The sequence below is a fragment of the Sphaerodactylus townsendi genome, linkage group LG01 (genome assembly GCF_021028975.2).
Source record: "Sphaerodactylus townsendi isolate TG3544 linkage group LG01, MPM_Stown_v2.3, whole genome shotgun sequence".
NCBI classification, from domain to species: Eukaryota; Metazoa; Chordata; class Lepidosauria; order Squamata; family Sphaerodactylidae; genus Sphaerodactylus; species Sphaerodactylus townsendi.
In genome coordinates, this window is record NC_059425.1 from 58,585,940 (window position 1) to 58,609,415 (window position 23,476).

At 41.1% G+C, this 23,476-nt stretch overlaps 1 protein-coding gene across 1 annotated transcript in view; it reads right to left on the reverse strand.

The window, feature by feature from the left end:
* Positions 1-23,476, reverse strand: part of USH2A (usherin) — a 646,790-nt gene that overhangs the window by 399,712 nt on the left and 223,602 nt on the right. Inside the window, exons 26-29 of the mRNA XM_048504848.1 lie at positions 18,609-18,878; positions 15,450-15,653; positions 15,262-15,342; positions 11,889-12,074 (exon numbers count right to left, since the gene is read on the reverse strand). Coding sequence (XP_048360805.1) covers positions 11,889-12,074; positions 15,262-15,342; positions 15,450-15,653; positions 18,609-18,878 — 741 coding nt within the window. The remainder of the gene's footprint in view (positions 1-11,888; positions 12,075-15,261; positions 15,343-15,449; positions 15,654-18,608; positions 18,879-23,476) is intronic.

Below are 23,476 nucleotides of genomic sequence, written 5' to 3' on the forward strand. Positions count from 1 at the left end.
TTATATCGTTAAGGCATGGCGGATGCTCCATATGTGACTACATGTGCTTTTCAGTAAGCTTCCATGCAGTAATCTGTCATAGGAATCAATTTCAGAAAAGACAAAAAACTTTAAGATCAGAATATACTACTCTGAAGATAGTAGGGCACAGATAGTAGGGCAAATCCCACCAGCAAGTATCCCGTTAATCAATTCATGAACCACCTCACATCTATTTTTTCCCTTCCTCAATGTCCTCTAAACAAGGATGGCATGTTAAAAAGATGACCAAAGTGTGACATTACAGGCATGTACTGATCCATGCCCCTCAGTGGACAAGCAAACTCTGTATCTATCACGGGAATTAGTTTTGATTTTGTGACGGATCCATTCTACAAAAGGTTGTGTAATTAGTAAACACAGAGAGCCAAGATTATTTCCTGACACTTTTGAGCTCTCATATTTGAGAAGAGGGTACAATAAATCTCTCCTCTCACCATGCTTGTCCTATGCAAGGACAACGGACAATTACATTTTCTGCACTGACTGATGAATGTATGAAATTATTGCTCTTCCTTGCTGTGAATGTCACTCAAAAGGGGGCAGAAACTACAGCATTGATGGCATGGCACTTCCACTCGCTGAAAGATTATTTGGGTAGAGTATACATCTCTCTATGAAAATGTTCCTTATCTACTTATGACATAGTAAAGGAAGTAGAGTTTTGCATCTTCCATAACGCTAGTCAGCACAATATGATCAACTAATTTTGAAAAAGGTTAAGGAACTTCCATAGTTTTCACTAATGTAGATTTATGTGCAGGGAGTTCCTCTGGCCCTGATACTGGGTGGCTGCTAATATTATAAAATTAAAATCCCAAATAAATCACAATCCTGTGCATAACAACAGCAAAGTCAGCAGCACAACAGATGAAGAAATGAACAAGAACACAGAATCAACAGCAAATATACACTGCCAATGACAATTTTACTTGCTGTTGGCCCCCTCAAATATTGTTACCCTAGCACCTTACAGTTCCATGGCTATAGAAGATATGGGATTAACAGGATTAAATTTTAGGAGGACCAACAAATTGTAATTTAACCTTCAAGTAAAGGAAATACAAGTAAACCTTCAAGGAAATACAAATAAAATGCTGAAGTGTCCAGGACTTTTCAATTTTGAAAACAGATGACTAAAGAGAGCATGGCAGAACTTTAGAAAATTATCTATGTAGTAGAGACAGTGGACAGAGAGAATTTTTTCTTCCTGACACAAAATACTCCAACTCAGGAGCACTTAATGAAGTTGACAAGCAGCAGATTTGGGACAGACAAAATAAAAATATTTTACTCAACAAGTGACTAAAATGTGAAATTTTCTCCCAGAGGATGTAGCAATGGGCATAGTCACAGACACCTTTAAAAGGGGTTAGACATATGTATTTAGGATTGGACTATCAGAGGCTACTAGCCATGGTAACTAAAGGGAAGCTCCATGTTCTGAGGCAATAAGCCTTTGAATACCAGTGCCAGGAGGCAATATCAGGGAAGGCCTTGTCCTCAGTGCCCTGTCGTTGGCCTCCCAGAGTAACTGTTTGGCCACTTTGTGAGACAGGCTGCTAGAATAGATGGACAACTGGTTTGATCCAGCAAGGCTTTTATTATGTTCTTATGTACCCACTGTATATACAACTGCATACAGACTATCTTTCTTGGACTACTTGTGGATGAAACACATCTGGATACTACAACTGCTCACACTAGGAAGCACTGTGATTTAACTGAATTTAAAACTTGCCATTCTTTCTCTTGCCTTCTTCTATCCCCTGTTGTAATCAATAAAATTGATCATACTGCTTAGCATTGTCTCCCAATTTCCTGTTTAACTCTAACAATGTGATGTGTATATACAGATTTCAGATCCCAATATCAGCCAGGGATTGCAAAATAACTTGTGAACAGTACCTGCACATGTAGCTGCTGTTTTCTAGATAGCTGTATCCAGCAATAGCTAAATTACCTCATGACATTTTTCAGCTCAGTGAAACACATCCCAAACCATACACCATGCATAGCTAGCTGCCAGAAAGAGACCTTATGCCAGGCACATAGATAAGGTACCATAGAGGGATTAAACCAGAAGCTTTCCAAGAGAAGTGTTAAAATTCTACTGTGCAGCTTGTGAGTCCATGCTACACAAATTATATGTTACTGCCTACAACAACTTTGCTTGGTTGTCTCTGTGAGGGGGGGACACCATTCTGAAGGGACAGCATTAGGTGTCGCAAATACTAGGACAAGGGCAGTGTTAACATTAAGCTCTTTACAGGGTGCACTGTTAACTGCTTGGAAGCTCAATTGGTCCAGGAAATTTAAAGTAAAATAGAGGTTGATGGTCAAGGTTGCCCTCAGGGAGATGTTAATGTAGCCTCCCTAAGACAGAACCTACGTTTTAGAAGAATGGCTTGTAACTCCTCCATACCACAGAATAGCATTTAAAGTACACAGGGGTAAATAGACAAAAGATACACGAAGAACTCTTTACAGTCTTTCAGAGGCTAACTCCTTGACACAATTTCTTCTTTACCTCTGCCTACTGTATGGAAGGACTTCTAACCATTTAATGTAATAATATTATAGTGCCATGGTTTAATGGGAAAACAAAATAGTCTTATCACATGAACAAGGCTATGTTCAACACAAATGCCTACAGAAATCCCCTCTCTCACACCCATGGTAGCTGTGAAAATTCTCTAGCCCCAGCCCAGCTGATTAGAGTTGGACCATATCTGAGCTGCTTGTCTATATGCTATGGCTCATTCAATGTGGGCTCTACTGAGACTCCTCCCCATTCTCTCTGGTGAGTTTCGTAATCTCAGAACCTGTCTTGTTTGCTCCATAGCAGGGGTCCTCACTCCCTGGCAACACCCCCATTGAGTTCATCCCAATATGTTTGGTTACATTGGTACAAAGCACTCTAGAATATCACCTGCAATGCAGAACCCAACATCTCATCCCTAAGTTTTGAATCGGACCATATAGGGAAAACTCAATCCCATCCAAAAGAGACTTCCTCTAATGTCCAGCAAATTGCCTATAAGCATAGTTCATTTGGTCTGGATTCAGTTTCAATTTCTAGGACTTCATCTATCCTATTACTGACTCCAGGCATTATTTCAGTCCTTCAACTGCTTCACCTTGATTAGATGAAAAAGAGAAATAGACCTTAGGTGTCATCCGCATATTGATGACATCTCACTTCAGATTTCAGGATGACCTCTGCCAAGGTTTTCATATAGATGTTAAACAGTGTGGAGAACGAAATAGAGCCCTGCAAAGCTCTGAAGCACAAAGTGCCATGGTGCAGAGCAGTAGTCCACCAGCAACAAAGCTGTAATCAGCCTAACAGGCATAAAAGGAATCAATTGCAGCACAAAATTCCTCATGACCAGTCCTGCAGAGTAATGAAGAATAGACTGGATCAAATTACAGAGTTTGAGTATTAGAATGAGGGACTGGAAATGATCCCAAAAATCATTTCCATAAATAACTCCATAAATAACAAGGTTGTATGGTCCAAGTCAAAACCTGCAGGCCCTTGAATGACTGGATAATTCATCCCTGTGATCTTCCTTTACCTTTTCCACAGAGATCCAGACTATAATTTACAGCGCTCTGTGTTCTGGGAACTTCTCATGACAAGGCTTTCAGACTGAACAAAGGCTCGAGGAGCAGGCTCTCATCTTAAGGTGCTCCACCAGTTACTGTTCCCAAAAGGTCAAATTTCCAAAAATTTCAGAAAGAACACCAAACATTTCCCACAAATTATCTGAAAGTACTTGGAAAGAATGCACTCATTCCGAAACAAGGTGTGGGCAGGATAATGGAAAGATGTTGACAGGGCTCAGTTTCAACCATGCCTCACCTAGAATACGTAAAGTGTTAAACAACAGAGTGCTCTCAAGTCTGCATTACTACTGAATGACGACAATCAACCCACACATATCTGACAGTAAAGGTAGGAGAGTTTCCAGGGCAAATGTTGTGAAAATATAGAACTTCTAACATCAGAAATTGAGCACTGAGTGTGAATCAATGGCTAATTACAATGGCTAATATAAATGCAAAACATTAAATCCTAAATGCCTGTTTCTTTGTTGTTACTGTTCATCTTGGAGGAAGTAAAAGGAACAGAAAAGGAATGGGAGGAGTTCCATACTGCCACCTCACAATAAAGATTCAAGTGTACCTCCAAGAATACATTGCCTCGGCAAAAGCCAATGAAGCCTCATCTTGCATCTTTGGTGACTACTGATCACAGTCCATGGTAGATATATGTTGTCCCAATCCTGCCCTGTGTTCTCCCATGCATGTTGCCTGTTTGCCGGCATGCAAAAGTGTGTTTCCACTTTGCACCATCACAACAAGATATAAGACCCAGACACTCAAGTAACCAGTGCTTGGGGGTACTCTGGTAAGGCTGCTTATGAGTATGTACAAAGGTCAGAGCTTCCATTTATTCTCTCTCTCTCTCTCTCTCTCTCTCTCTCTCTCTCTCTCTCTCTCTCTGTGTGTGTGTGTGTGTGTGTGTGTGTGTGTGTGTGTGTGTGTGTGTGTGTGTGTGTGTAAAAGCAGTTTTCAGCATGTGGATGGGATTTCTGACACAGTCTGGTAGCCCTAGGCTCTCTTTCCCTGATTTTTATGATGCCCATCCATCAGATGCCTTTGCCAGGTAGACTCAAATAGTGTGGTTTTCCTGGTGTACCAAAGTTCCTGTTTGCCTGACTCTCCTTTCTTGAGAAAATAAACAGTTGCCAAGGCATCAGGAGTCCTGATGATAACATATGCTGTGTTCTCTGAAGGAACTTATGATGAATAAAATAACCAAAAGAGAATAAATTCCATCTGTAGCTCACTAAGTAGGGGGAACACACAAGGATTCTATATTCCTTCTACTTGCTTTACAACTTTAGGCATTCCAGGTAATTGGACAACTTTTTGGCAAGTATTTTGCATTTTTTCATATCCAGTTCCAAGAATTTTTTTTTGGGGGGGGGTGCTGATATCTCTAGTCAAATGGGAACAATGTCACATTAGTGATTGCAACAGAAACATTTACAGATACATGCAGGTAAAGGGATATGTTATGAATAGTTTTCTATGGCAATACCAAATGTTAGGACTGTGTACTAGATGATACAATGGTAAATATTAGGCTTCAAGCAGGAAAAGCATTTTTCCACTTGTCTGACTGCAAATCTGATTCACTGAGGCTTGAAATCTCATTTGCAAAAGAGGCAAAGTTCAGATGAGGAAAAGTTCAGGAAAAGTATTCAGGAAAGTCACTTTCCCCTCTGACACATAGACATATGAATCTTTATCACATATGTAATTACCAACATGTATGCCTGGCCAGAACAACTGCATAAATGAACCTACTAATGCATTTCAGTTCCAATACAATTTCCTCTAAGCTTCAAATCTTAGTGATATTGAAATGCCTTCCTCTTTTTTTAAAAAAGTACTTCATTAACCAGATGAACTTCATACACCACAAAACTCATGTGAGACAGCTACAGCTGAGGAGAAAACTCTCCCTTTAAGGCTCGCTTGTCATGCTTAGCTTTGTGTCTTCTCCTCTCTTCATTCATGATCTCTGTGGGAGCCTCTTCACACCTTTCTCCTACTTTCTGACCAAGAAATGGCGAGTTGGCTCAACAAAACTTTGCATTCATTCTTACCAAAGATTTCACAGCTGGCTTCCTTTTCTCTTGGCAGGAGAAAAATAATGGAAAGAGTATATTTATGCCTGAGGCATCTTTTACCTTTTCCCCCCCATTTAGACAGTGTATTTTAAGCCTGACTTTCTGTTAAGAATACACAAACTAGCTTTGGATAAATAAAAACAAATCAAAACCCTCACTCTAAAATGGGCAGCTCAATCCTGAGGGGTGATGGGTGGGGGCAAATGGGCCATTGGAGCCAGTGCAGGGCCATGCCAGCACTTTGCTCTCCCCATCAGCCCCGCCCCTAGAGCTGCAAGCTTTCTGGAGGCAGCCTAACAGCACAGCAGCATCACTATCCCTGGCTGCCTCAGTCCATTGAATGGGGCTGTAAAGCTGAGGAAAAGAAAATGGATGGCTCCTCAATCTCTTTAGTAGAGTGTCTAGATGGAGAGAGGAACTGAGTCAGCCATGCCTTGCTCTCCTTCTCCCATGAAGTGATTGCATGCTGCTGGAGTCTAAGAAGGGAGAGACCAAATGAGAGGTGAGCCAGGCAAGGATATGGAAAGGCACTCACTCTTGCTTTCTGCTAAACTGCAGAATGGCTGTTAGCTGATGGAGTCACTGTTGGAGTTCCCAGATCACCTGCTCTTCACCTCCTCTGTTAGCACCCAGAAAACACATTCAATTGCTTCCCATCATACAACATTCCATTCATCATTGCCTGAACAGCCCCAAATATCGCTGGTGATCCTTTAACCAAAGTAAACACAGAATGAAAAAAGCAAAACATTTCATTTACTTAAAAATAATAATCTTTTAACCATTTTGTTTGTTTATACACCCTCTATTTTAAAACTATGTGCAATTTTTTTAAAGCTTGAAATGCAGATTTGCATCCTTTGTTGGGGATGGGTAAGGTGCAGGGGGAAGGGAGTTCTTTGATGTTCTTTTTCAAATGAACTCCATCTCTTGCAAGAAGGAAAAAAATGCCTGTAGCACAGGTAATCCTGTCTGTATGGCTCTGTGATTTATTGGCACTATCTGAGTTAACAACCAGCAGCTCTCAGGTCCTGTGAGGTTCCCCATGTCGTCTACATTAGCTCATGCGTTAGTAGGCGACCACCTATCTAACATGTTTCCAGACACCTGCAGACCTGCCCAGCTGTGTAAATTGCTTTGCAATCAACCCACTAAGGCAGGCAGAAAGAGGAATCTCATCAACAGCACTGGATTTTTACCAGCTTATTTTCTTTTGGATAAAATGGCCAGAATTCGCCAACTACATGATACACTTTAAAGGTGGGTCACAGCCATGCCAGAAATTCTGAAAGAACTATGAAAATGCCAAACAAAGCTAACCCTGCAGCTTTTCCTATTGGCTGAAACTTGTTAGTTTCATTTGCAGGCATATTCACCACTTTACAAAGCCCTTGTATTTTTATTAACACAGAATACAAACACAGCCCATTTTTAAGAATAGATACAAATTAAATTAGTATACTTTTGTTTTCCTTGGGGCTGATTTGCCAAGAAGGTAGCTATCTTATTTAAATATAACCAAATGAGTTTTTCCAAATCTCAATGTGCCCCACATGAAAACCATGTAATTTTTTCTCTGCTTCAAAAAATAGGTTTCCAGTTTTTTCCAGAAATTGCATACCAAGAATTTCCCACATTACAATCACATGACTGGTACAAGTTTTTGTTTTTGTTTTGCTTTCTTTTGTTTTGCATGTTTCCACATAACATTATCTTCTCTTTATGCACAGAGCACTAATGATCTGTCCTTTCCACACAAAAATCTGGTTTTAAAATGACATTTCCTGAGCAGGACACTCACACAAATATAATCTGAAGGGGAAACTGCAACTGCAGGATTTAAGTTTGTCAAATTTGTCAATTTCTTGTGGCTTACTCTTTTCACTTACTGATGACTGCAAAGGCCCAATCCCTATCAATAATTAGCATAGAAAAAATCTGCCTTCTAGAGAGAGGGGAGTGGGTTGCAAAGGGCTTTGCAAATAAGGGAGGGTTTTTTTTAAGGTTGCTAAAGTTATTGTGTTATTCCTATCCAGCATTACTCATTCCAAATTTTAAGGGAAGAGAGAAACTGCCTGCAAATATGTGAAGGGTTTTTACAAGGGTTTTTTCCCCAAAAAGTATGTTTTCTATTCAGTGCTGTGTTATCCATGCTCCTCCAATTAAAAAACAACAACATTCAAACATGGTGGGTAGAGAATATGGTGAGTCAACTGAGAGAACACAGTGAGATGGGGGTGATGTCAATGCACCATCAGGTGTGAAAGGAAAACCACCATTAAAAATGAAGAACAGATTAACCTGGGCTGGAATCTCTGTTGCAAGGTCAATTTCACAAAGAATCACATCAGCAACCAAACTACCATGGAAAATCACTGGGGTGGAAGCAGCCCAGCTTAGTATGTAAACTTTCTAAATGATTTTTGCAGCAAGTGCTTCCACTATCAGCATGAAAATGAAGGTGCTATGGACCATACCAACTCCATCAATGAATGTTTGAACCAGGCTTTTATTTAAACGTTTTCAACCCACTTTTCCCAGTGTTCATAGTTAGCTGAAATATAACTAGAACAATATAACAAAAGCAATCGTAGTAAAATACTTAGTAGAATACTAAGGCGGCCAATGAAAATGAGCACACATGAGCAAAAACCAGTTTATCAAAGTTTAAAATACACCATCTAAAGGATAACCAACCAATCTTAAAGAAGAAAGAAGCAACCATAAATTAACTCAGCAGCACCAGAAATTGTATTCAGATTCTGAAACAATATTTGAGATGGTGATAGCATAGGACTGGTCTGGAGTAAGTTAATGAAAATCCAAAGAATTCTGAAAGAGTTTTTCACTTGTGTTGTTTTTAACAGAACACACTATGCTTTAGGCCAAACCTGATCTGAAACTGAGGGGAGTGTCGGATGCAGTTTCTAAAATCTCATACAATTTTGATTATTTTGAAAAAACAAAAATCCTTCCAGATATTCTAAAAAGTAACTGTTTGAAGCCTAGTCTAGAGGCTTGGGATTTTTCAAAAATGTCACCTCAATTCAAAATTTCTGCTTCTGGACCTTTAAAGAGTGACTAATACTTCTAAAATCAGACCTGATGATGACAGAGTGAATAACAAATAGAAAATGCTGGTGTTTGTCCAGGATTATCTTGTAGATATCGATAAGAAGAACTGTCATTCCTAAATATTTGTGCAGACAAAAATCTGTCCATGAGAATTTAGCAAACAGCAACGGAACAGGTGCAAGAGCATGGCTGAACTGTCCTTGAAATACATCTACTTGACCACAAAACTTTCAGTGCAGAACTTGGAGGATCTGCAAACTTTATTCCTGTTTATTGCATAATGTTGAAATCAGGAATATATTCTACTTCAAATATAATACAGTGTTTTTTCATTTATTACAAGTATTACATTTATAAAAAACGTTAACAGTCCAATCCAGATTGGGGGGGGGGGTGTCGATTGGTCATGAAAGCCAGCAGAGAGCCACACCGGTGCATTTGCCCCCTTCCCTGGCACAAGGGCACTCACACCAGTGGAGGGCCCAGAGGTGTCGGTGCCCAACTACCCCTCATCCCTGCCATGGCAAAAGTCAGAAGTCCCAGACACAGAAAGATGTGCTGGCTTCCAGAATTGACGCCGGAATGGGGGTGGGGAGCCAGGGCATTCCCAGGGGCAGAGCTGACATTAGTGGACTTCCACTCCAGGTGTGCAGCCAGTTGCACTGCAGCCCCAGCCCTGGATTGATGCCAACCTTTTGGTTAGTGCAAGTCCATTGGTCCCAATGGAAGGCTTTCCTGCAGCAGGGAGGATTTTGTTTTTGGATCTGGATTGCACTGTAAATCTGTATGCACTCAGTCCCTTCCCAACAGATACGTAAATCTGCTAGCTTATGCACAAAAAGATGCCAGTAATTTTTCAGTGAAAGGGCCACTCTAAAACTAAATGTGTATGTGGGTATGTGTGGGTGATTAAGACAGGGGTCAGAATAAAGATAAACATTTTCCCCTGTGCTATTTGGCTGACCCAAATACGCCAAGTTCCTTGTATGTTTTCTCAGAACTAAATAGAAGTTCAGGCAGCCGGTGAAGTTTAGTGCAAGGGGTAAAGGGGTAAAACTTGCCTCTTCCCAGACTATTACCCTTTAATCTGGGGGTCCCTAAAAGAATACAGAATATCTGTTCATGAAACAGATTTGGTTTGATCCAAAGATATTAAGATTTGACTGGTTAGACACCAGTCAAAAGTCTTTGTTGTAAATAGTTACATATAATTACAGTAAATAGTTAACTTTTAAAAGCCCTTCGGGGATCGGGCGGTATATAAATTAAATAAATTAATAATAATAATAATAATAATAATAATAATAATAATAATAATAATAATAAGTTACCAATTGGCTTTAGTAAGCAGAATCAAAGGCTTTGCCATTGCAGCAAAGCAGCCAGCTCTATGACCCATGATTCACTTTTACAGCCTAGGCTCTGACATCAGACCACGTTAGCCAATGAAACATTCCAAGCATGATACCTAACTAGCTGATTGACTTGAATGAGTGAGATCTTCTTAGATCTCACCACTTCTTGACCAAAATGTAGGAAGAGGAGAGGGAAAATAGGAGAATGAGGCACGATGAAGAAGGGTTTGGTTTTACATCCTACTTTTCTCTACCAAAAGGAGTCTCAAAGCAGCTGACAAGCACTTTCCCTCCCCCTCCCCACCACAACAGGCACCTTGTAAAGCAGGTGAGGCTGAGAGAATTCTGAGAGAGCTGTGACTAGTCCAGCAGGATGCATGTGGAGGAGTGGGGAATTGAACACAGTTCTCCAGATTACAGTGTGCTGCTCTTAACCACTACACTGCATTGATTCTCTATATGACTGCATGCAGAAACTTTGGAAGCAGGGTGAACTGAAATTCAGGCTGAAGTTTAGTGCAAGGCGAAGGGGTAAAACTTACCTCTTCCCACAGACATGGAAAAGGGCCCAGTCCCAGGTCCCAAAAGAAGTGAGGGAGGAAAATCCCAGCCAGCCCTGTGTCATGAACGGCTCGGCTGGGCACCTTCTTTGCCACTCAGGGAGAAGATAAGTGCATCCTTTGTCAATCAGTGCAAGGACAAGAGGGGCAGAGATAGACATGTCCTTTGCTACACAAGGCAAGGCCAAGCTGGTTGTCGCCTTTATCTCCTCACAAAGGCTGAGGACTGGAACTGGCAGATTATGTCCACTCTGCATGGCACCCCAGGTCATCAGCCCACCAGGGCTTTTTTTTTTGCTGCCTTTAATGGTCAATTCATCCCAGTTGGGTAGTTGCTTGTTTGCTTAGCAAGAGAAAGGCCCCTTCTGCACATGCAGAATAATGCACTTTCAATCCACTTTCACAATTGTTTTAAGCGACTTTTGCAATTCCGCACAGTTGCAAAGTGCATTGAAACTGGATTGAAACTGCATGTGCTGAAGGGGCCAAAGACTGTGATAAAGGTATCTTCTTACAAGCTATTCAATGCTTTAAATGATGCCTGGTATTCACAGAGAACAAAACAGGCTGGCACGTGAACTGTACAGCATCTTGGAAGGGAGGAGAAACAGTTCTGTTTTTGTTTTCATACACCCAGGAATAAAATCTCCTTGAAAAGTCATTTAAGAAACCAGACAGGGTTACAACCTTTCTAAGGCCCCTTCCACACACGCAAAATAATGCATTTTCAAACAACTTTCACAACTGTTTGCAAGTGGATTTTGCTATTCCGCACAGCTTCAAAGAGCACTGAAAGTGCATTATTCTGCATGTGCGGAATGAGCCTAAGACATGGGCAAGTATTTTAATTTCCAATGAATTTATTTTGTTCCTCTCAAAATATTCGAAGGAAGCAACCATCTGCCATCTGAAAAGGCAAAATCCATTTTAATATCTTAGGATATTTTAGACTAATTCTGTTGCAGCTATAAAGACAAGACCTCAAATATAAGCCTTAATTATCTTTTTGAAAGAACATGCTATGTTGAACTATTCAGGAACAAGGGAAAGAGAGACTGGCCAAATTACAATGTAGCATCTGAATCCAATTGTTCAGCCTCTCAGCACAGATATACAAACACTGCTTTAAACAAATATTTATTGGCATGTACCTGTGAGTGCACTTGTATTAGAAATCTCTGTACTGACAGGAGATGTGCTGGAACCATCTTCACTGGAAGCTTTCAGAATATACTTCTCAATTACACCTATAACCCCAACTGGTTCGTCCCAGGTAACCTCGACGCTGTAACCATTTATGCTGTGAACTCTTGAGGGTGTTGGCACGTTTTGTGGGACTGCGAAAGGATAAAAGAGAAATAGAGAAAATAGCACTCCTAAGAAGACTATTGCCCCATTCTTCACTTTTAATAGTTGCAGTAAATCAGCTTCACCATTAGCATAAATACAATTTATTAGAGTTGTAACTTTCCAGCACTGATTTAATATGACTGCACATCTTGAGTCATTCAGTTTTAGCCATATTTCAAAACCATCAGAACTCCATCTACATAACATTCTTCTTTGTCTAGTTCAGGTTTTTAGAAAACATTCAGTGTTTCAGTGTGCTGAAACGTCACTCACAAAGAAAGGAGATGGACGGCAGAAGTTCCAAACAATATAACGATGTTACTGAGTAAGGCCAAATAATTACATTGTTATTATACAGAGGGATTTGACACTTCATCTCGAAGATGCCACAAACTATTGCTGAAAGGCAATCTAATTCTAAACGCATGCAGTTTCTTCTTTTGAAATCCTCGTGTATCAAACTAAAGTTTAAAAAGCAAATAGCAAAAATGTAAAAATATTGGGTGCAATCCAGCTCCATTAATATTACTTGGATCTTTTGGCATTAATGCCAGCAGAACTGCACTAAATGAAACTAGCATTCAGAAGCAAAGATTACAGCATTTGCAAGCTTTTGTTTCATGACTTTTTCTAGGGGTCATGAAGATGATTTTAGTGAACCAGTATCCAAAAAGCAATATGAAGATTATCTTCTTTTTTAAAAAAAAACTTGCCAAGTCTAAGTCACAGAAACACAGAACCTGAGTGAAAATGTCTTCTTATATCCAGCTTTTAACTATTTATTAGATATTGCTGTATCAAGTTAAAAGATCTGGACAGAAACAACTTCATCACAGATGACTGCACAAAGGATGCTGAGAAAAGGCCCAAGGAACTCTATGGCAGAATGATGGATGATAGTTTTGCTAGGAATGCATGTGTACTCTAGAGTCCTGGTGATTAGGACTGCTGTAGCTTCTCAGCATCAAGAATCCTTCTTTTTATGCCCTTATCGCTTAGACTAATTAAACAAAATCATCCTGGGAGGTCAGGGGGAGGGACAATAATAGTCTTGAGAAGGTTACATTTAAACGTGTTTCAATGAATGGCTATGGTTCTTCAAAAAAGCAACAATGCAAAGCTTTGGGCTGATGACAATACTACATTAATATATTGATTTCATTAGTTTTGAAATGTATCACAGGACACTATAAGGTACTGTATAGCAGATGGTCTTCTCATAGGGGACACAACAAAACTGACTCAAAAATAATTAAATAGTGCAATTATTTTCCAGCCCTTGGGAACATGTAGCTTCTCAGTCCTGCGGTCAGATTATAAATATAAATTTATGGTCTAACTTACTCTGGTCAGACAGTTAAGATAAAAATATGGCTTTATTTGCTCGCTTTGGGATGGTAGACCAAATGGTGGCATTAAGCAGTACATTTGCAAGTCAAAATTATTTTTGTAAAAGTGTTGAAAGCAGCTTTTGTGGTGCAAGGACATTACAGTACGGGTTTGCCAGAAGACTAATCAGAGAAGTCATATTTCAAAGTTATTCTGGTATTTTATATCAGCATCTGAGACACTTACTCTAGTGTTCCATCAATCTCCAAATACTAACAGAAGTACAAAAAGGAAGCCTCAACAAGTGAAATAATAAAATCTAGGCTAAAATGTAAATCTAGGCTAAAAACCATTCCAACAACATAGAAGAAAAAGTGTAGGATTTTATACCACACTTTCCTCCACCTTAAGAAGACTCAAAGCAGTATACAATCACATTCCCTTCCTTTCCCCACAACAGACACCTTGTGAGGCAGGTGGGGCTGAGTTCTGAGAGAACTGTTATTGACGGGGCTGAGTTCTGAGAGAACTGTTATTGACTGAAGGTCACCCAGCAGACTTCATGTGTACGAGTGGGGAAATCAAACCCGGTTAGTGCCCACTGCTCTTAACCTTCACATCACTACACCATGCTGGCTTGAAATACTGCCATATTTTCTTTCTGAAGTCCAAGGCAAAAAAATGAATGCTTATCAAATGTTCAGTGTTTCTGTGACTCACAGGTCATCTAGAACCTTAAAAATATGATTAAATTAAACTAAAATTGGCCCATATCAATACAGATTGCTCCCTTAGCTAGTATATGTATGCATTTTTCTCATATGTCTGTCAGATGTATCATCTGAAAATATTTTAATGTACATTGCAAAAATGTCTACTTGTATATTAAAAAAAATTAGAAGAAGAGTTTGGATTTATACCCTGCTTTTCTCAGCCATAAGAAAGGAGCCTCAACCCACTTTACAAACTCCTTCCCTTTCTCTCCCCATAAAAGATACCTTGTGAGGTAGGTGGAACTGAAAGAGTTCTGAAGAACTCTGACTAGCCCAAGGTCATCCAGCAGGTTTCATGTGCAGAAGTGGGGAATCAAACCTGGGTCTCCAGATTAAAGTCCACCACTCTTAACCATTACTCCATGCTGGCTTTCAGGACAGCATAAGATGATACTTCTAACAAGAAAGGCAGCAATACTAGGAATTATAGAAATTTGGAACAGAGCTGTTTCTGAACAAAGTACCAGCATTAAACATGGCGCTAAGCAATTCAGAACATGGTATTGCTATTGTGATGTAGCCCCATTTCCTTTATAAAAAATGTCTTCCTGAACAATTCAGTTTTACATAGCTTGCAAAATGCCAGGAGCATGGGAGCCTTCCTGGCCTCCTCAGGCTGTTCCCCAGAGAAGACATATAAACAGGGCTGTTGTTGATCTTGCCTTTGGGTAGTGTGGCACCTTCAAGGGGTCTTGTTCAGATGAGAAAAGCTGTTGCAATGGTGGAGGAGTGATCTAGCACACAGAATAGTTCAAGGCTATAAAAGGTTTTCTTTGTAGTAGCCAATACCTTTAATTGAGCTTGGCAACTGATTGTGCCCACTGAATGCAAGTAATAACTTAATACTGGGTTGATCTCTGATTATTTATTTGTTTAAAAACATTAACATTCAATCTATGCCCTGTGAACTAAAGAACTGGTTTCTTTTTTGTGCCTTAAATATTGCTGATTTCAGTGGGATTTTACTTTCAAGTAAATTCTCTTAGGAGTGATGCCTTGATTTTTGTTTGTTTGTTTGATACTAGCACCTTTAAAATTTGATATGGAAACAAAACATGGGGACATCAATTACCTGGTTCCCTTGTGCGGCCACGATTCCAGGCACTAGACACAGATCCTCCTTTATTTGAAGCAATTACCCGATAAAGATATTCTTAAGGGCAAGAGAGGGGGGGGGGGAAGAGACTAAATGTGAGAATACATTATCACAAAAGTGAACTAAAACCATACAGCTGTACATATAAGGAGCCAATGTGGTACCTGAAAATGGCTGTAGACCACTATCATAAACACTCTGCTCTTTTCCTTGGTACACTACGATGGAGTCATTTCCCCGGCAGTTAACAGCACTGTCAGTTGATAGGCATCCGTCCAGATTGACTCTGACAGCACTGCTGGACACAGATGCCAAGTTAACGACAGCACCTCGTGTAAATTTAACATCCTTCATGCAGCCACCAAAACCTAGCAAATAGTAAGGGATTAGTATCACATAAAGGGCTTCAGTTGTTAATTAAGAATCATGTTTTGCTTCTCACAGTGCTACATTTCAGTGATAAAGAAAGCTGAATGTAAATGTTAAACTTCAGATTATGTTTGAGAAATGATTTTAAAAATGATACTTAAACTGAAATGGAACAATCACTCTTGAATTTCTATCATTCTGAAATGGACATGGATTATTCAACAGCCAGACTACATGGATAAACTTTAATATTTTTCCTCTTACCACCATATGTTCTAAAAAGTCAACATAAAATGGGTGCAAAACACTGATTTGAAGAAATAATTCCCCCCCCCATCTTATTTAACTGATATCATAAATTCATGTCATATTATTGATATTAGTGATTAGGAAAAAATGACTTCATGGTTATTATCACAAAAAAATTTATACTCTAATGCAGTATTGGAACCTTAATATCAACGTAAGTAAAACAGCACTAATTTGCCATGTCATTTTTTTTTAAAAAAAAATGAGTTAATATTGCACCTATCTAAATGTTACACACAAATGAAAGAAACAACAGCGACTTTTGCTATAGAATAGGCACTTTGTGAGGGGGAAGTTTTCTGTGGAAAAGGATGCTCGGCACATTCCCTGTTCATTATTTTTCTGTAGCACCTCCCGCACCCCAGATCTTTACCCCCTTTGGAATTCCAGAGGTATATTCATGAAAACTAACAGAGCTTGAGGAAGGAACAACCACCCACACAAATCTGGTTAAATAACTGTACTCCCCCCGCCCCCCACCACATGTTTGTTAAAAATCCTAGAACAGATATTCTACAGCAAAAGCAGCCCAGATTTTGTTAACTGACTTTGTGTATAATAGCATGTTATGCTTACGAGCCCTCTGCTACAGAGTGGTAAGCAGCAGTACTGTCATCAAAACTCTGCTTGTGACCTGAGTTTGATCCTGATGGAAGTGGGTTTCAGATAGCTTGCTCAAGGATGACTTGGCCTTCTATCCTTCTGAGGTTGGTAAAATCAGTTCCCAGCTTGTTGTGGGGAAAGGGTAGATGACAGGGGAAGGCAATGGCAAACACAGTAAACATAGTCTGCCTAGTAAAAATTACGATGTGACATGACCCCATGTGTCAATAACGAACCGGGACTGCCTTTATCTTTATATTATGCTTAGAACGTAATGCTTAGTTAACAATGTGCATCCCCTGATCTGAATAGGCCAGGCTAGCCTGATCTCATCAGATCTCAGAAGTTAAGCAGGGTTGACCCTGGCAAGTATTTGGATGGGAGGCCTGCAAGAAATACAGGAGTTGTGATGTAGGGACTGGTAATAGCAGATCACATCTGAACATCTCTTGCCTTGAAAACCCCACCAGGAATTCCCTTAAGTCAGATGTGACTTGATAGCAAAAAAAAAAGTATTAGTCAAAACAATATATGCATTAGTCACACGACATTCCCAACATCCTGGAAGTTTATTGACAACTAGCATACAAACATCTGCCAATGTAAATATCAATGGAATAGCAGCTCAATCTGCCCTTACTTTACATGGCAAAATGGGTCAAAGTTGCTGGTCCTGCTTTCCAAAAAAGAAATTTTCCTTGTACTTCCCAATGACCTGCTTAGGAATTTCCCCTTCTCTATGATCTTTCATGGAAATCCACAGCAAAGCAAAGAATGAACTGGGTAAAGTTGTTCACTGGTACATAGGACAACAGACAACTTTAATTGAGAGGAACACAGGAATGTGATTGCCAATCATCATTATTATTATTATTTATTATATTTATAAGCCGCCCTCCCCCGAAGGGCTCATGTCACAAATGCAAACCCTTGTATATCGCAGCCACCTGGAAGTTGGCTGGAAATCTCTGGAGAATAGTAGCTCCACATCCCTGACAGTTTGCCCTTTGGCAATCAGTATCTGGCTGGGATGAACAGGGAATGTTGCTGAAATCCTGGCTGTGAGCCTGGATCTGGCTGCACATAATTACTATCCAGAGAACAACAGCACTATCCTGTTTTAGTAAAGGGGAAAAGATTTATGCAAATGTTAATGTTAACTTGAGGGTTGATTTGACAAGCTGTGCAGACTGATGATAATACTCCAGTTATTATTTCTTGTTTTCTTGTAGGGGCAAGAAAAATTCTCAATGAACCAACTGGGTGTGTATGTGCATTATACTGGGCCAGTATCAAGGACTGACAAATCATGAAGCTTCCAGTGTCCTGGGAATGCCCACTCCTGACCCCTGAGAGCTTATTGTTGCTTACCTGCTTCACTCTCCCACTCCCTAGGTGGAACCAACAGCAGCAACATTAGGCTCCCACAGGTATCTGGCCTTTATTTCCCACAATATACACATGTTCTAATCTGCATGCCAAACAGCACAGAGTGGAATGCACTGAGGGTGGCAGCAGCTGCTTCTAGCTGCCACTGCTTGCTGGCTCAGTTGAGTAAGTAGACAGCAATGACATCTGGAAGTCGAGTAAGTAGATAGTAATGACATTTGGAAGTTGAATAAGTAGCTGGAATGACATCTGTTGCCCACTCATCTGTCCAACTCCCTATGGATACATGTAGCACTGGGATAAATGGGTGCAACTCTTTCCTGCTCCTTTTAATCCTACTTTTGAAACTGCTAACACAGAGGGAAAGGGGGACCAAAGAAGGGCTCAGTGTGGTAACACTGTGGACCAAATCCCCAAGATCTTATTGTTCTAATTTGATTATCAGAGTGACTGAAAATGACTAGATATTTTATAGCCCTTCCTCAAATTATTTCTGCTTAAAGAGGAAGAAGTCACAATTGGGTCAGAAGAACCACCACACATCATTTTATTTTTGAGGAGATCAAAAATAAACATCAGGCTATTAAAGTATAGTTTCTATCATTATAAATGCATATGCAGATATATTTTGTTTTGTTTTGGCTATAACACACCTTGCTCTAATCCCAGTTCTTGAAAGGCATCCTGGATCTCATCTGGGATTCCACCAATGTAGACTGGAGAATTTACAATCAGATTTTCTAAACCAGGTTCAACCACCTTTTCTGTCAGTTCATTCACACTTGCTGAAATTACCAATCCTTCTTTTTTCAGAATAACCTTGTTCCATTTTCCATCACAATAGGACAGTCCCAACCAGAGATTCACATTTGTAGAGACCAAGTTGTTTTTTAGCAGAAACCTTAGGATTCCATTTTTGAGTTCTGCCTGTAGTTTTGAAGTTAAAATGAAAAAAAAAGGACTGTTGGAAAAGTAAGACAAAAGAAATGTGTAGCATGCATTTCAACAATTCAACCAAAGCACAGATTATAAAACATATATATTAAAGCCTTAGAGGGGAACACTAGTTCCACAAAATAAGACCACAGAAATAAAGGTTGCATTTACTCTAACTGTTGTTCACAGAGCAACTTTTGTGAAGGGCCACACTGGGATGGCATATGAGTGGGACAGCCATGGAGAATAATTTTCTAGCTTCAGTAGATTGAAAAGGCATTCCTTCCCCTGGCACACAAAGTGACATTTTTCCATTAAAACCATCAGACACCATGGTGGGGAGGCACCATTTCCCTTAGTTCCCCCAAGCTGCTGGAGACCTCAGAGAGCACACAGTGGGGCAGGAGGGAGGGAATGTGTGCTTGCATTGAAGACACTCGATGAATAACAGTTACAGGGAAATGCAACCCTATATTCATCTTTGGTTTTCTGTGCAGTCCCACAGTGGGAGATTAACAAGCTTCTCACCAATGGTGGTGGGAGTGAGCCTTTTAGTCAAAGAATACAATACAATTTTCCAGCTGCTGACTATCTCCTGGAATTTGTGTCCACAGCATAGTGATGGATGAAGGTGTGAGAAGAGGACCATGTAGCAGTTCTGAAAACATCCAACAGAGCATCCTTCAGATCTAAAACAGTGGGCCATACGTTTAATCATATCAACTCTAACATCATAGCAAGAGAAACCATACAAAATATTTTATCATATTCAATTGAAAGAGATCTAAAACATGTCCATTTCCGTCCCTTTTTTGAACATCAGGAAGTAACTGGAATAGGAGCCACTGGTTAAGTTAGACATAGAGACCTGTTGAACAGCTTCTTTAGATAAAAGGAATATCTGAAGTCTGCGCAGTCCAGTCCCGAATGTTAAGGTAGGCCCAATGGTGGCTTCTCTAAGAATTCAAACCTGTGACCTTCTTGGAGTACAGAATGCCCCAAAAGTCAGACATAGTTTATTGCATTTGGGGAAAAAATTGGATCAACTGTCACTTCTCGCCTTTGGGGTGAACTGTTGGCAGTGGCAGCAAGCCCCAACATTATGCAACTCACAGAAGCAAAGAAGACATACCGTTTGCTCATGAGTCTGTGGCATTTTAGTGCCACACTTTTTGAACAAAGATTTCTGAGCCATTGTGAATATCCACAGAATGACTCAGAAGTAAAGGCAAGAAACTGGAGAAAAACTCTTCAATCAGATGAGGGAACTGAGGAAAAAGGGCACTCTTCCCTCATGGTTTGTGACAATTTCAGTGGGAAAACCTCACCTCACACACTCCCGGGGGGCTGGGGGTGGGAATGCAGGAATGCTTTTCAATCTGTTGAAGCTACAAAGTTCTTCTCCAAACCTGACCTGCATGTACACAGTCCAAATATGAAATTGTCCAGAAGACTGAAGCGGAAACAAAAGTTGTTGTAACATTCATGATTTTGAAATGTGAAATTATGAATCACAGAGAACTATTCTTCAGACTAAACAAGGGGGCTATTGGTGGGTGGCTTATGATGTACTTGTCTATCCAACAGCTATATGCTTTTTCAGTATCAAAATGCAGTAAAAGGAACTGACAGAGACATTTAATTAGGTAATGATCATAGGGTATATCACACACATGGCCAACATAGTATCAACTGAAATGTGCTAAACAGGTGAACATAGTTCAAAGTCTACTATTTTTAAGGTCCACTGATTTTCCCAACTATCAGTGGGCAAATCCTCCCCATTTTTGTAATTAGTTATATTAATTACAGTTAAATGTTATTGTTTTTGAAACTGGTAACTGATATTGATCACTGCATCCTACATAAAAGTTTGAACTGAGCTTATGCCCAACCAGATACAAATAAAATATGGAAAACCTGGATTTCAACTACTAAAACAGGTATGCCTCCTGATCCTTTTATTCAGGATAAATTAAGTGTCCAATAAAAATCTAATTCCAAACTTGGTCCAAGTATATATCAAAAGATCCTCACAGTGAGATCAGGTACAAAAAAGATAGATGTTTCTACAAACCTGCAAAAATTCCCAGGTTTGCAGAAAAATCCTGCAACAGGGGATTTAGTCTCTCTCTCTCTCTCTCTCTCTCTCACACACACACACACACACACACACACACACACACACACACACACACACACACACACACACACCACACACACACACACACACACACACACACACACACACACACACACACACACACCCCGCAGCCCAAAGTTGAAGCAATATGTGCATGGGTGCACACAGCATAGCTTGAAAAAAAATGCTGTTCAAGTTCTCACAAGATCATGATCCATTATTTCTTTCAAAGTAAGAAGCTTGGGATTCACTTCCACTTTAGAGCAGATTGTGGAAACCATAGAGAGGCAGCAATCAGGGGATGTCAGAATTCTGTTGATGCAGTTGTGTGGTTCTTTTTCTCTAAAGCACATGAATTCATACCTGTGGTCTTAAAAGTCTTCAATGCAAAGGTGATACATCAACTCCTTTATGGAGTTTCCCTTTGGATTGGAGCTTGGAATAAATCTGTGGAAAGAGTCCAATCCAAATTTCTCTACAAGATTTTTGGGGTACCCCACTCTGCTCCATATGCTGTTCTGTGTCTCGAATCAGGACAGCATTTGTTGGAAACCAGAGCATGGATGACTACTTTAAAATTCTGGTCCCATCTTTGATTTAATACTGAGGCCGAAAGCCTCAACCATTTAGCCTTCTCTGAACTGCAATCCTCCGAATTGTGGAAATGTATAGAGGCCAAAATAACATCTTTAGGTCTCTCCTTAGAAACCTTTTTTATGCAATCTGCAAACAAAATTTGGCTATCCCTAAAAAGAAGGCTATTGGACCAGGAATACCAGTTGCTGTTGAGTGCAGCCAGGACATCTTGCTCACCCTTGCACTTTGGAATCTATCCTGAAATTAGCTTCACAGCTAAACATCTATCCCAACTGTCAGAGCCCAGGCAGAGATGGACCATTACTCGAGCTAGATGTAACACATTCCCTTCTGCTGTTCCTAAGGGCCGACAGTAGAATATTCCACTTCAAGATAGAACATGTGCGGATTGTCAAGATACTGTTGAGATCCTTGAGCATATTATGTTTTCTTGCCCGAGGTATGCGTTACCAAGACTTTCCCAACTTGTCCCAGCTCTAGAGAATAAAAAAAGTTGTTCGGAGCATACAAAGACTATTTACCTGCTGAATAGGTGGGATAACGGTGGGATAACTGGAAAAACCACTGCATTTTTATTAGAAGTGCTCAAATCAAAGACATAATGGAAGCTTGACCACCTCTTCTGTACCAACCTTGCGTGCTTTGTCCAGTTCTATGTCCTGTTTTAACACCCACTCTGTCCTGTATTTTGTTTTATTGATATGCCTAATAAAGGTCAGTTGAAGTTGAAAGTAAGAAGCTGAGGATGGAAAGTGGCAACTTGGACAGGCAATGGAAATGGGAATTGAACGGGGGAAGATGAGGTTGTATTGTGGCCAGAGGCATATTGGGGGGAAATGGCACCCAGGGACCTGCTCCGAGCGCCCACCCTACCCCCTGTGCTTGGGGCAGTGCCCGCACTACCCTCTGGGCTTGGGGCAGTGAGGACAGGCACCAAAGATTGGGGCAGCGAGGACAGGCACCATTCCTTGGCCAGCCTGCTGCTGCTCTGCCCCTTTTGAGGCCCCCGCTTCCCTGCAGGCTGTTTTCTGAGCACCCCAGGCCCTGGGGAGGACAGAAGCCAGCCTGCAGGGAGGCAGGGGAAGGGCACCATGGTCCTCGCCCCTGATCCCTGCCCCCAAGGGCCTGGGGAGGAAAGGAGGCAGCTCGGACAGGTGCTGCTCTGTCTTTAGGCGCCTCTCCTGCACCAACTCAGCTCTTCCAAGCCAGGTCGGAATGGGGGAGGAGGGTGTGGAGCAGAGGCGTACCAGGGGTAAATGGCACCCAGAGACAAATTGTTTCCAGGATGCCCCCAAGCTCTGCCCCCCACCACCCCGGCTCATCTCCCCACTGCCCTCAACCCTGTCCATGTCACCATGGGTGCCCACCTCCCCCCCAAGACTCCCCCTGCCAGCTGGGCTCCCAGCCAGCAGCCTGCAGTCTCTTCTGACCTCCCTTCCAGGCAGGCCAGAAGAGACCACAGTCCCGGCCTCGGATACCTTCTTTTATAAGCACTGAGGCCGGGGTGGGTGGGTGGGGTGGGGCGTGGGGAGCAGAAAGGGGTGGGACTTCCTCCTCCCCAAGCCCCACCCCTGGCCTCAGTGCTTATAAAAGAAGGTCTCGGGGCCGGGACTGCAGTCTCTTCTGGCCTGCCTGGAGGGGAGGTCAGAAGAGACTGCAGGCTGCCGGCTGGAAGCCCAGCTGGCAGGGGGGAAGGGAGGGAGAGGGGAGTCCAGGGTGGGGTTGAGGGTGCCTAAAGGCGGCTGGAAGCCCTGCTGCCTCATGCCTCAGACTGGGCCGAGGCATGTGAAAATGACGAGACAGCAGGACTTCCTGGTCATGTGGGGGGCTGATTTTGCGCCTCCC